This window comes from Mytilus trossulus, chromosome 6 (genome assembly GCF_036588685.1).
Source record: "Mytilus trossulus isolate FHL-02 chromosome 6, PNRI_Mtr1.1.1.hap1, whole genome shotgun sequence".
NCBI classification, from domain to species: domain Eukaryota; kingdom Metazoa; phylum Mollusca; class Bivalvia; order Mytilida; family Mytilidae; genus Mytilus; species Mytilus trossulus.
Window position 1 is genome coordinate 52,943,035 of NC_086378.1, and position 15,420 is coordinate 52,958,454.

A 15,420-nucleotide genomic window follows, 5' to 3' on the forward strand; every position below is an offset into this window, starting at 1 on the left:
AACTTCTAGTGCATACGATTTGGGTGGTCGTCAAAGTTCCCTATGGTCACGTTTCTTGCCAATCTCACGAGAACACAGACATGTCGAAATACTTTGGATTATACGGTGACATTTAACATTGAATATATCGGCATTGTTATAAATATTTTATTCATTTTTATCTAAGATAGCTTTGACTACATTCTAAAAAGACATCGAATCAAAAAAAAAAGAAGACTTTATGAAAAATTAGTTAATTCAGAGGCATCTGTCAGACCTACCCTAAAATGTAAAAAAATACCATATTTTTAAGATTGTCAGTGTCAAGGACTTCTTAAAACTCTAATATGTTTTGTTTTTATAAATTCCATATACCTTGAAAACATTGCGACACACATCGAAGCTTAATTATGGATAATAAATGTTTGACGACTTCTCTAAAATCTGCATTATGGAATGGTATTCCGGAATTGTATCGTGTTTATCCCAGACGCTCAAAATATATATAAATCGAGTATTTAATATGCACAAGTAACATTTGAGTTGCCAAAACACAAGTCGTGTTTTACCATATTACTGAATAAATATTCGTATATGTGTTACCGAAAGACCATTTTTAGCATTACTAATGATATTGACATGTGATATGTAAGCATCAGACTGCATTTAGTAGAATAGTATATTCTTAATTATTATCATAATTACTCATCAATGATGAGTGTCCAAGTCCTGTGAAATGTGTGCCACCTCCAATGAAGCGCGGTCGCATGTCCATAAATTAGCAACACTGTATAATATGTCAAAATATTACACAAGAGACTCTCAGTATGACAACTAATAGAGGTTTTACAACCTTAATAAATGCTGTAAGGCAAAGACAAGATCATGAGTTTGTGTTGTTTTTTAGTGAGGTTGATACACTAGAGGCATTGTTAGTTTAACAAGGAAGAAGGTTTCATTCAGGCATGGAAGTATTATATTGACTCAATATAATACTTCCATGATTCAAGGCATGTGCTTAGTTAGATAACATCGACAATGAGAGCACATGCGTGTCTTGTCCAGGTTGATGGCCAATGTCACGCAGGAGCAAAAACAGCTGCAAAGAAAAGGGATGAAAAAATGTACAAGATCTAATTATTTATTCAACAGAAAATATGACAAATCCACTTGACGCTGATAATCAACCCCGTCAGCTTCTTAACATTTCAACTCATCTCCATGACAGTCACGACATTAAAGTTTCACTCTAAAAATCAGTTGACACTGGAAGAACTAAATAAATATATGTGTTGAGTCATCTCTATCAACAGACAAGGCGGTTAACTTTTACCATCCCATTCAAAGATCAGGACTGAAGACCTTTGGAGATATGAACCCAAAAGTATAACTTAAATGCAAGTCTTGGCAAGTTGTAAAAGTTCATTTGAATTCCGAGCTTCTTTTTAGACGTGCACTATCTGTAACTAAATGTAGATGACGTATATGTGGAAACTGTTTTGTCCTTTCCAATTTGTCCCATTCCCACTGCATTATTTAATGACGATGGAACTATAAGGAAGACACATCAGTCTGATCTTGCCCATAAATTGGAAAATTTGGTAGGATCAGTCCCTAACATTCCTCCATTCGACCACTGTATTACCGTACTAATAAGAGATGGCATGAACTTAGTTCAGCCACTTGATGTTAAAGGGATGTCCACATTTGGAGACTTGGCCAAATCTTATATTATGCAGGTACAATCATGCTTCCAATCGCTATGACACTGAACATTCCATAAAATCTGCAGAGCGACATAGACGATCGGCAACAACAATTACGCAAAACGTTTATCATATCGCTGAAGGCCGAACTGTTCCAGACCGGAAAAAAAATTCTATCAAGTAACAAAAAGAATCAAGCTGTGGTTACTTTCCTTGGTGATTATCTGAGCAGCAATTTGTCTAATATGTTCCAGGAGGAAAAGAAAAGTTTATGTCTTGCCGGTGCATTTTCCAATCCAGAGATAGTGCGACAAATCTTTAATGAGCATGTAATCATCTCCCAGACATTTTCTGTCCGCACGTAGAACGAGATACAAGAAGCTTGCTTCATGTGATACACTCTGATAAAATCTTTCAGCAGTTGAATAGAAGGGGACGAATCATAGTAAAGTGTTCCGATACAGATATTTTTGTGCTCTGTGTTCATTATTTCCTGGTTCCTGTGTCGACTGAACAAATGTGGTTTCTGACGGGGTCAACTAATTCTCTTAGACGTCCGATTTCCTGCAAGATCTAATATGTTCTTGCAAGGTGAAATATATATGTAGCAAGTAATGTATTTGCCGAAAACAGTAGATGTCTGGCACTGAGCTTTGTCCATATCAGGGTAGTGATACCTGCCAAAATATATATTCTAAAGAGGACATGACCTCGAATATCAAATGAATTACGATAATGAAGATGAAAACGATACCATTGACTAATAGCGAAAGAGCATTTGAGCAAAGGGGCAACATAAAGTTTCATTTGCTTCACTGTTATTCAATGTAATCATGTATATTATTATTAATTTTGTGTTTTTGTAATAACTCTACCATCTGAAATAAATGATTCTGTACGTTAGTTCCGTATGCGATGATAGTGGTAGTTAAAAAAAAAATTAAGGCTCTTCTACTTTGACGTGGTTGGCAAGCTTAAGACAATTAAATCATAATGTATTTATAACTGTCCAATTAACAGGAGACTAAATTAACATATATTTTTACAGTAACTGTGCTGTAAACATGGTAAATATGCGCTTTAAACCAGTTTTACGATATGTTTAAAAAAGTAAAATCACAAAAATACTGAACTTAGAGGAAAATCAATTTGGAAAGTCCATAATCACATGGCAACATCAAATAACAAAACGCATCAAAAACGAATGGACATGAACTGTCATATTCATGACTTGGTACAGGCATTTTCAAATTTTCAAATGTAGAAAATGGTGGATTAAACCTGGTTCTATAGCGCTAACCCTCTCACTTTTATGACAGTCTCGTCAAATTCCGTTATATTTACCTTGATGCGTTAACTAAACAGACACAATAAATAAAATAGTCTAAATAAGGATACATCAGTCATCATCGTATAACAACAGTATCAATATTTTGTCGGTATAAAAAAACATGCTAGGCGAGACATTAGAACTTAAAAAAACTAGTTATATATGTTATTAAAATAAAACCAATAGAATTTGTGTGTTTTCGATGCAAAATTAAATATTACCGAACGTTTTGCATCAATACCCGTAAAAATTATGATTTTCACAAAAATACGAGATTTTTTCATTTTAAACACTTTTTTAAATTTTTATTTCAGAAACAAAAAATTATATAGACTATAGTTTATCAAATGATATATTTCATATTATATTGCAGATGAATTTGTTTTTAAACTGCATTTTCCGAACAATATCGTCAAATTATGACTTATATTTTCCCCCCTTTTTTGCCGTTTTTAGAAAAATGTGACCATTTCCCAATTTGACGACCAGGCAATTCTGAATGTACAATAAAAGACCTTTCAAATGATATATCATATAGCCGTGTGTTAGGTAGGTGCACTAAAAACCTCCAAATCCTTGTAATGGCGCTCGCCTAATACTTTTGTAGATATATCATTGATCGGTGAATCATATTTAACAACTACAAAATATTTTAAATACATGTATTAACAAATTTCTATAACTAAACGATCATGTTAAAATCCATGCTGAAAATTGAAAAGGTTTTCAAATATTTACGTTGGTTTTACCTAATATAATTTATATGCTTCGTTAATCGAGAAAATGTGCACGTACACGGAAGTATAAGAATATACTCTCTAATAATTTTGAAATGGAATCTTTGTTTTTGTTAATAATAATCTATATGATCCTGGTGCTCGGTAAGTACTTGATATTAATGAGAGCATTTAATACTACAAAAAAAAAAACCTTCTATTTTTTTACTTTGTTGGTATAGTTTATAAAGTTTATTTAAAGTCAAACGTCCGGTTTATTTCTTTTTTTTTTGGTGATAGACCGAAACTTACAGAGGACGAGCTTACAAATTAATGGAATCGAACTGTCGTAAGGACAACGTTAATATGTTTTCATCTTTGTTCTGATTTGGAATTTCTAGATTAATTCGAAACATCACTCTCAATGTGTTAATCGAATTATTACGCAACTTGTTTTCTTATGTGGTGAGACACAAAAAAGTTAAAATAACTCACATACTACGCACTCTTTTGGTCGGACTGTTTTCTCTTTGATATATTCTCAAATTTACAATCCTCATTTCATACTGAAAATTCTGAAATTATTGCGAGCATTTATTATTGCGATTTTGTCATTTTAGACTAAAATGCAATTTGATATACATGTATTGCAATATTAAAACAAAATCTGTTTAATGCACATAATAAATTATAAAAATTCAAAATGCGAATATAACCCTGTTGCATTTTTCACAATAATAATTTCATAAGACTTCAGTTCCGTAAAAAGATTATTTTGTAATACGTGTATGCATTGGAAAGTAAGTCATTATTTTGACCTCCTGAAAAAATGCTTCATAGATGGTGGAATTAAGATAAGTATTATATGTGAATGCTATTCTAAGGATTTGTGACATCTTTGTCTCGAAAAGACAGATCATTAGAATGTTTTATTCTTGCTTTCTCTCCATATTCTGACTATTTGTAAAGGCTGAACAGTATGAAATCACTGGGAGGTTGCACAGACTTGTGTTGTACATCTAACACAAAAAGAGACGATCATATGCCCAGTACATTGTAAATCAAAACGATCTCAAACTTTTGTTTCATATGACCCCTACACATGCAAGTCATAATTGGTATTGCCTAATTATAAAAGTGTTTTAAATTAGATGCAAAATTCACCAACACTTATTTGTGAAAGACGAAATGACAATGCCATGAACGACATTTTTCGTTTTGCAAAATGTCCAATTAGTGTAGCGAAATTTTGATGACAAAGTGTAACGATCCATTCCCTCCTCTCCACCGTTAACAGATACAGCCAACACTTGTGATTACACTGCTAAGCCATCTACCAGCAGATTAAAATCACGCCCATCCAGACTAAAAAAGTCTTGATTCAAGGCATGACTTGGACTCTCTCCAGTGTGGAGGTCAAAATTGGTTATGTGTAGTGTTTGCAAATTTAATGAAACAGGATCCGAAATTATACGCCGACATTGCAACACTTGTGCATGAAACATATACAGGAACTTTCAAAGTTTATCTTAATATCTTTCGGGGTAAACAAAATGTGCGCATATACCACCAACACGTGACAACTGTTTATTTACATTTACTACACTTAAATGCTATAAGACCGTTTGTTTTCCCGTTTGAATGGTTTTACACTAGTAATTTTGGGGCCCTTTATAGCTTGTTGTTCGGTGTGATCCAAGGCTCTGAGTTTAAGGCCGTACATTGACCTATAATGGTTTACCTTTTTTTAAATTGTTATTTGGATGGAAAGTTGTACCATTGGCACTCACACCACATCTTCCTATATCTATTATTAAATTAATGAAACAGTTTTTTTTATTTGATGCAGATAGTTGCAATTACGACCAATATCAATCGTACCCTCGTGCATCTGAAAAAAAATCTTAATCTTAAAAGAAATGGTCTACGTCAATGATTTAACATTGAGAAGATAACAGTAAAAAATAATTAGAAAATCTAACAAGTTCTAAAATCATAGCTAAAAACCTTTCTAAAATATATTCATTTATTTTCTTACATGTAGCTGTATCAAAAGTACGCATCCCCCAAATTTTACAACCATACAAAAGAATTGGTTTTAGTGTATGCTCGTACATATGTATAAAATGTGTAATACTACGATAATAGGATGACACACACCTTCGTATCGTAAAGTTAAACACATGTATTTCAATTTTGTCAACGATTTAGGAACAAGGTCATGTTGGCACGTCAACATTACTTTAAAAGATGAAAAAAGTGCGACTTACGAAATACATATCTGTACTGTAGTTAGATCTTGTAGTTTTGTCTTACTTAGAGTCTTAGACACCTTCCTTGTTTTAAGGATAATAAATGTCTTCTTTAATACATTTGTAATATTGACAGTACTCAATATGCTTTCAACATAACGAAAAAGATATTTTTATATGCATCTGTGAACAGCAAAACAGATCCACATTCTGAAAAAAAAAATGGTTAAATTGATATTTATATATGAAAACAACTATATTCAAACTGCAAATTTTTTATGTCTGTTATAAAGTTAAAGATTACTACGTTGTGTGTACACGTACTCGCCATGTAAAGTATTTTGATGTATATAATGTTAGGTAATGTTGGCTTGATGTTGGTTTGATAATATGTCATTTAATTGCCGAAAAAAGTAAATGTTAGCTTGTCTCTTCACACTACAGGTTGCACTTTGTAAATACAGCTGTTTCTAAAACCAAATAATATTCATAGATATGTTAATTTGTTAACGTACTGGTTCCCATATATGGTCGCATAGAGACATCGCTAGGGAATTGAACCATTATAAAAAAAAATGTTAGCTCCGACATTTTATTTCTAAGGAAGTAAAAAAATGGAGGTTGGGATAATATATAATTCGAGTATAAGTTTAAACTCTTAGAAGTTCAGCGCAAATAAATGTTGAAAATATGACGGACAGCCCTATAATTTGACCTTTGAATATAAAAGTATTGCATATAGACTTTCCGTTCTGGGATATAATTTTTACGGAACTTAAAAATGAAATTAAAGTGTCACAGTTTTAGCTGCAAAGAGAGTTGTAATGGGCAATTGCATTATATTTATTTACAAGTTTGCAAAGTACAATCATATTTGCGAGCTATTATTATCATCGCAGATCATAATCATTATCGCGTCAATTACTCAAATCACTAATTGCAGTTGAACAAGCAAATTATCAATTATTCGGAATTTAGAGATAACATTTCAATGATATATGAAAGCAAACTTACAAATCGATAAACTTATTATACATTTTAACGATTTCAATTGTTTTTCTAGCTTCATCTCAGATTCCTCCCGGATCACCAGTCATCAACGGACCTAAAGTAATAGTTCTGAATTCAAAGATAACATTAACATGTACGTCTGCCAGAGGTGATCCACCACCGACTGTGAAATGGTTCAAAGACGACACGGAAATAACAAATGGTGTTTCTACAACAACTGCTGGTACAGCAGTGACAACATCTTTCACGTTTACTGCCACTAAAGATTATCATTTAGAGGTTGTAGAGTGTCAAGCTGAAAATGGTGAACTACAAAATCCATTAAGTACTGCTAAAACTATTGAGGTACAATGTAAGTTTCACTTTTATATAGGATGTTGTACATTGTAAGGTTTGGTCTATCGGTAGACACAGTTTGTTTGTTGTTTGGTAGTCTGCATAACGTGAAAAATTAAACAATCGCAGAATTAAGTCATTTGCTTTTTTAATAATGCATCGATATAACACACGAAGTACAGATGTGAATATTACATAAAGACGTATATTTGTAAGAATATGTCTATTGAATTAAACTTGTTAATTTTTTTAACCTCCATGTCTTTTTTGTAGTAATATACATATTCATTATTACGACACCTTACAAAGCCAGGTTCAACCCACCATTTTTTTCTTTAAAAATGTCCTGTACCAAGTCAGGAACATGGTCATTGTTATATTATAGTTCGTTTCTGTGTGTGTTACATTTGAACGTTGTGTTTCCGGTGTGTCGATTGTTTTCTCTTATATTTGAGTGTGAATTCACATTTTTATAAGACGTGTGACGGTACTTTTCTATCCCAAATTCATTAATTTGGTTTTGATGTTATATTTGTTACTCTCATCGGATTTTGTCTAATGGTTAGTTTCTGTTTGTGTTACATTTTATTGTTGTGTCGTTGTTCTCTTTTTATATTTAATGCGTTTCTCTCAGTTTTAGTTTGTTACCCCGATTTTGTTTTTAGTTAATGCATGTACAATATTGGAACAGCGGTATACTACTGTTGCCTTTATTTATATGACAGTGTTCCATCATCACCATATGAAACAATTTTTGGGTCAAAATTTAAGATCACCCGAGAAATAAAGAATGATTTTGTTTTACACAAACGTTACACATGAATTTTATTTTCTATACCGGACTGAGGAGCAATATCGATACGATACTAGATGTACAAATATATATAGTTTTTCAAAAGTCTTTATTTCAATGATTTTTTTTTATTTTTTAAAAATATGTCACCTAGTGTTTGGTTTCATCTTTTGACAATCTTTCAGCATTGATGCCCTGGTCACAACAGATCGTAGGATTTTTTGTCGTAGAAGATTTATAACATTTTTGTCGTGGCACTGTCGTGCAAAATGTCAAAAATATATTTCGAGTGGTCATATCAGCAACGACTAGATCACGATGGTCGACGATGGGTACACGACAGAAATAAAAGAATTGTAATTTGTCGCAAGTCGGTCATGCGACAGTCGTGCGACAGTCGTGCGACAGTCGTACATCAATCGTAACTTGTATTGTGTTATTTTTTCTTCAGTTTTAATGTCACTGGATGCGCGTGTTACTGTCGTGTCACTGTCTGTCGTGTCACTGTCGTGTCACTGTCGTGTCACTGTCGTGTCACTGTCGTGTCACTGTCGTGTCACTGTTGTGTCACTGTCGTGTCACTGTCGTGTCACTGTCGTGTCACTCTCGTGTCACTGTCGTGTCACTTTCATGTCACTGTAGACGACTGTCGACCCTTAAGCGACTCTTAGCAAGGGCTCTTGAAACATGCCAGGTTCCACTGCATGAATCCAACGAAATCAACGGCAGATTCCCACTTCAACTCTTGCATCTTGCATCAGTGTACTATACTGCATCATCTGTAGGCGCCGTTCGATCCATGGCCCAACCAATCCTGTTCGTGGGGTCAAATCAACGCTAACATAACCTTATGTGTGCCACCCTCTTTAGACGGCAGAAAGTATGTTGTTCCAAACATTTATTTTCGCCAAATTGAATTCTTCTAAATAAAACAAAAATATGCTGCACGACAAACGTACCACTGTCGTAAAACAGACGGCAGACGTGCGACAGTAGTACACGTCTTTTTATCAAAATGGTATGAGATGGTACTTATGAAAATGTGTTTATCGCACGACCGTCGCACGACCGTCGCACGACCGTGGAAGACACTTTCACGACAGCGACACGACAAAACATCGTATAGCAAAAAATGGTGCATGTCCAATTCTCGTCCAACGACACACAACAGCGCCATGATACTTAAAATATCCTGCGATTGTCGTAAGTCTTCGTTGTACTTAACGGTAGTCTGCAATGAATTCATTCTAATTTAAAACTTTTGTTTTTGCTTGTAGGAAAGTCAAAAATTTCCCCTTAAACAATCCTTTCAACGTGTTTTGATCATATTGAAATGATGCATTACATATGTATCTTTCATTATATTACGTTATTTTGATTGACTACTAGCATTCCTGCATATTTCTGAAAGTAAACTTCATTTCAAAATGAAATGTGAAATTCATAGTGACACAAGTTTCCAAAATTAAAATGCACAGTTAAATAAAAGAACAACTTGATATAAACCTTGTGTTCATGAACCTAGCTAAAAAACCACACGAGTGCCATACATAACCAATTCTCATGTACAAAATGTACAAAAAAATGGGGGTTCATGATTTTAATAACGATAGTGACATAATTGCATTCAGCACACACAAAAGTTAAAATGTCAAAGTATCTGTATCCTTATATCATTCAAATATTATATAGTACATGAATTACATTAAGGCATTTATAATGACGAATTGCAAATTACATTGCATTTTACATAAAATAAATTATCTAAAGGCATTATAATTTATCTTAACATAAATTACATATTAAGGACAGCGAGTAAGTGTTACAATTAGCAACGATATTGACTAGGGGTCTAATATTGATAATATGACTTCAAAGTCAAATAAAACTCTAGGACTTTTAAGTAGAATCATAAAAAACAGCACACATTATCCTTACATACACTCAACTTGTGTGTCAGACCATCGAGTACTTCTTGCCTGTTTTGGATTCATAACAACAAACCCAAATTTGAACAGATACAACGTAAGGCGGCAAGATATGTGTTCATGCATCGTTGTCAATATAATTGAGTTTGATTGGACAAGTGAGAGGTTTGGCTAGCCATAAAACCAGACTCAATTCACCATTTCTAAATAAGAAACGCCTGCACCAAAGCAGGAATATGACAGTTCTTATTCATTCGTTTGATGTGTTTGAGCTTTTGATTTTGACAGATGACTAGGGACTTTCCGTTTCGGATTTATTCCACATTTCAGCACAAGAGTCTTCCACATACTAGGAAGAAGAAGACAAAGATTTATAATGTCAGATTGCAAATGATATTCCAATATTACAGTTAATAAAAGAAATGTTTGCATTTCAAAGCCATGCAAAAATAATTTCAGTATCTTTTCCTTAAAATTAAGCATACTTTATACAATTAATCCTAATGTACGAATAATACTAAAATCAAATAGCGGTTGCTAATTTGGCAAACATTATTGCATTAATGCTTATTGATACATATAGAATAATATATGGCAAAATCCATATCGCATGTTGTATCACCACGAGAAACCAATATCAGTCCCGAGGGCTGATATTGGTCGAGTGGTGATACAGCATGCGATACTGATTTTGCCATGTTTTATTCTGTTCATCATACCATATCTTAATAGAATCAGAAAAATGAGATATCCCTTTTTTTTTTTTAATCGTCCGAAATTATAAGCTAGAAAAGAACATTATGATTTCCTGTATTTTTCAAGCTGACTTGTTTTTTTTATATAGACTTCCTTTTTTTGCTTAATATCCACATCGTAATGTCCTCTATAACCTTATTACATTCTCAAATTAAGTTTAAAGGCCATGTTTTAAAATGCGTATACTAACGATACTGTCGAAGCTATTATTTCAACTAAAATTAATATTTCTCAAATAACTATTATAAGGTGTAGAAATATTTAAAACTTTAATGCTTATTTGGCGATGATGCTATTCATGCTCATTTTAATGTTCTGACGAGGTAAACAGCTAGACAAAAATTTCTTGAAAGGTTTGCTAACTCTTCTTACCAAATTAAAATTGTAAAAGTTTGCATTTGTGTTTAATGAATCAGGTGATTAAAACAAACTTCACAAAAATTATGCGGACCAAAAAAACAATAAAACTTCAGATATTTCTACATCTTACTGTGTCTTTTTATATATATATATATACAGATCGCTCGTAAAGTTAGTGGGTATATTTGTTTTGGAAAAAATATCGATTTTAGTTGTGATGATTGGACATTTGTCCTATGCAAGGAAATACAGCAACTAGACGTCATAGGTCAAACGTTGACGTCATTCGAATTATGACGTCACGCCAGGTATGCGATACGGGGTATGCGATACAGGGTAGGTGATATAAACTGGAAAAAAACCTTCCTTAGAGATACAAAATTTCTGTATTTTGTACTAAATATATGATAAAGACACATTGACATTATGTTGCTCTTATGTTACCTATCTGCAAGAAAAATAAGTGAATCGTTATGGGAAAAATACAGATAATTCGTGAACAGTAGTAAATAGGCATTTATTTTTAATAAATAAAGGCAACAGTAGTATATCGCTGTTCGAAATTCATCAATCGATTAACGAAAGAACAAATCCGGGAACTAATTTAAAACTGAGGGAAACACATCAAATATAAGAGGAGATTTTTAATGTGTTCAGGCGACAAAGATGATAACAAATAAACGAATAAGGGTGTCTTCGTCTAGATTTGTGTATCGTTCGCCTCTCTTTTACTTGCTGACGATAATTTTAACGGACTTTATATTATCTCAAGCGTCTAGTATTATATTAAAAGCATCCATAATAAATATTAAAGGGAAACAATAAATATGATAGCGATTTGATCAATTATTGACGAGCATGAAATAACACCAACTGGAAAGGAAATATATGAGTCAGACATATCTTGAGAATGACAATCTACAGCACTAGAGTCATATAACACCTTTAAACGCTGCTTCAAAATAGAAAGAACAAGTATACCACCGCAATTATGTACATTATTTGTATAAGATATTGTTTATGAACATGATCTGATAAACAGACATGTTTGAAATAGTTCTAAGCGGGAAATATTGAACTGTCATTCGTATTTTGAAACATTCTAATCAGATTATTTATTGCAACAGTTACTTTTGCTGACGTACATATGTCTAACATGAATGACTATTCAATCATTGTTTTTAAAGTTAGAATAAACTTTAAATTGGGCAGCGCAATCGTGTTATATTGATTTCGTATGTTTACATATGTTGAATAGTTTCACCAGAATCACCAGTTTTGACTGGTCCGACCACTTTAACACCAGGACAACAAGGCATATGGACATGTGTTTCTGTCAATGGTTATCCAGCAGGTGTTATGAGCATGCGAAATCAAAATAAAAATACTCAGTTTACTACTGAGTTTACATCTAACAGTGTATTAGATCAACAATCCTATGATGCTACTGGTACCCTTATCTGGAGCCCAGTGATTGTTAACAATGGAGACACAATTTGCTGTGATGTTACACATACAACCACATCTACTACTCCACAGACAGTGTGCAGACAAATTACAGTCTCTCGTGAGTATTTCTAATTTGAACATTTAATATCTTATCTAGTCAAGAAAATACACATGTTTGTTTGTTTGACACGTAACAATCATTGTAGTTTTTCATTCTCATACTGTTATAATATAAAAGACTATAATTTATCGGTCAATGATTATCAAACGACACAAAGAAAACAAGTAAATTCGTGCATTACATTTTTGTAAACCGTCAACACGTACTATATTATTCAATTGGTTTGAAAAATAGGATATCCTTTCTTAAAGTAATGACAAAGTGCACGTGCAAACAATTTAAGATATTTTGAAACTAATGTGTTTTTTTCATGAAATGTGGTTCCTTTAAAAAACAAATTATGGTTTATCAAATTTATGGTTATAAAATTGATAATGGAATGTAATCATTTAAAATTAGTAATTACGCTTTTATTCTCTTTTGTGTTTCTTTGTAAAAAAAAATGTTATTCATCACTGAAAAAGTAATATTCAAAACCGTTAATTCTTATATTCTCAATCATCGATTAGGATTATATTGGTCGCTATTCAAACCGACAACCTCAAATTAAAAAAAAAAAGAAAATCAACCTTAAACAGTTTAACGGTTAAGATACACATTTGTTTACACTTCATGATAACAGTTTACAATTTTGTTTGCAATTGTTAGTTCTGCAAAACTTGGGAAAGGAAGTGTTTGTGCAAAACTGCAAAACTGCCAAACTTAAAACTTACCTTCTATGATGAGGTTATCTAAAACATTTTCAATAGCATTAATTGAGCCAACATTATGTAAAACCGTATTGATTACTCTCGCATATTTGTTTAATGCATAATATCAACGGAATGTACATTACCCTTTGCAGAGAAGATTATATAATGTCGGATTATTATAATAAAGTTAATTAGTTTGATCATTTCTTATAGATACTATTTTTCTAAGAATAATTTCAGTTTATATCTGCTGCAAAGTAGTTAGTGTGTGTCTTGTTTTGTTTTCATAGTTTAATTTGATTTTGATGAGGATAAACATGTATAAAAGTATTAAATTTGTAGGGGTGAAATGTGATCTTTGCGTGTTTGTTCTATATATAACTGCATGTACATTAAACTTGATTCACGATAGACGGAAAGTAAAAGGTCAGATATTTAGGTTGCATGTGCAAAATATGTTTGTGTAATTTTTCTTCAGTAAAAACACAGAAAGTGCCAGCAATATCATTTTCTCACAATCTGTTCTTGTTTTTATTCATATATAACAACAGGTTTTTTTAATACAGTACTAACAGATGATTTAACTTGGTATGAGTTTCTGTGGTGATATAACTTTTTCAATCAGCGACTTGAAAAGATATACTATTTAATCCCAAACAATATCTTACTTTGTACAATACAGTGTCTAACATAAAAAATAACAAATACAAAAGTCGTACGATTATTAAGTGCTGTAGATGAAATCCATGTATCACAATTTTCCAACAGAACTGTATCATTACATATCCACAATGTGTATAATGATTTCTGATTGTATAATACAATGAGAACACATGAGGATTTGTACAAGTTTTATCTTTTCCGGGTAACCATTTGTAGTCAACACTAAGTGGTTTATCCAGTATTTGAACCACTGTGATCTACTACTTGTTGTAGTTTTTAATGATATGTTATAAATGAATTCCAATTAAAACTGTTTTCGGCTAATGGCTTGCCTCGACGTAATCACTGACCCTAAACAAACATGTGCTGCTACTTATATAAGGGAGGCGAGGAGAATGCCATAGTTAAAATTATAGAAACGATTAAAAAAACTAAGCAGTATATACAAAACAATATACAAAAACTCGCTGAACACAATCCCAACAGAACACCGGTTGATCTCAATTGCTACGGAAAGGTGATTAAAAAGCTACTAGACAACATATATTTAAATTGCACATGATTGTTGTTTGTTTGGTTCTAGTTCAATTTATATTTGTAATTAACGTGCTTATATTTGGTGTTATGCTTGTCATTTGTAGAACCTATTGCAATTAACGCTCCTGTGAATCAGTACACTCCAACTCTACAGACAACAGTTACTCTCCTGTGTGATGTTACTCAAGGAACTGCATCTCAAATTATATGGATTAAAAATAACGTTCAACTAAATATAGGCACTAATTCACGACTTACTGGTGGTACTGTCGCTACTGAATCTCTGACAATTACTAATGTACAACAATCTGATGGTGGAAACTACGTCTGTAGAGGCATTGATGCTGTCACTGGTAACATTGTGAATACAGATACCATTAATGTGAACCCTTTTGGTAAATATCTGTATACATTGAGTTTTGTTAGTGAAAATAAAGTCATCTTATAATTATAGAGGGGGAAATAAGATAACTTTGTAATAATATTGAAGGTATTTATATTACAATCACCGAATCTTCTTTCCATACCACAAATATGCTAAACATGATATAACAAGATTAACACGGATTGTGGACCTGTGTACAGCTGCGTGTCATTGAATTAGACTACATGTATACTGAATCATTCTAAAGTATTCCCCTTAAGTAGAGACAAAATAGATGTGACACAAACGTTGCATGTATAATGAGAGTTGTAAAAGTTCAAAATATTAACAAAAAGGAAGTGGCTGCATGGTAAGTGTTACATATGATCACGCCTTACAACTTACACCAGTACTTAAAACCTTTCAT

The 15,420-nt window shown here is 32.6% G+C and overlaps 1 protein-coding gene across 1 annotated transcript in view; it reads left to right on the forward strand.

Annotated features, from left to right (window-relative positions):
• Positions 1-3,809: 3,809 nt before the first annotated feature.
• Positions 3,810-15,420, forward strand: part of LOC134722802 (hemicentin-2-like) — a 44,673-nt gene continuing 33,062 nt past the window's right edge. Inside the window, exons 1-4 of the mRNA XM_063586427.1 lie at positions 3,810-3,896; positions 7,047-7,346; positions 12,426-12,734; positions 14,734-15,024. Coding sequence (XP_063442497.1) covers positions 3,848-3,896; positions 7,047-7,346; positions 12,426-12,734; positions 14,734-15,024 — 949 coding nt within the window. The 5' untranslated portion in view covers positions 3,810-3,847. The remainder of the gene's footprint in view (positions 3,897-7,046; positions 7,347-12,425; positions 12,735-14,733; positions 15,025-15,420) is intronic.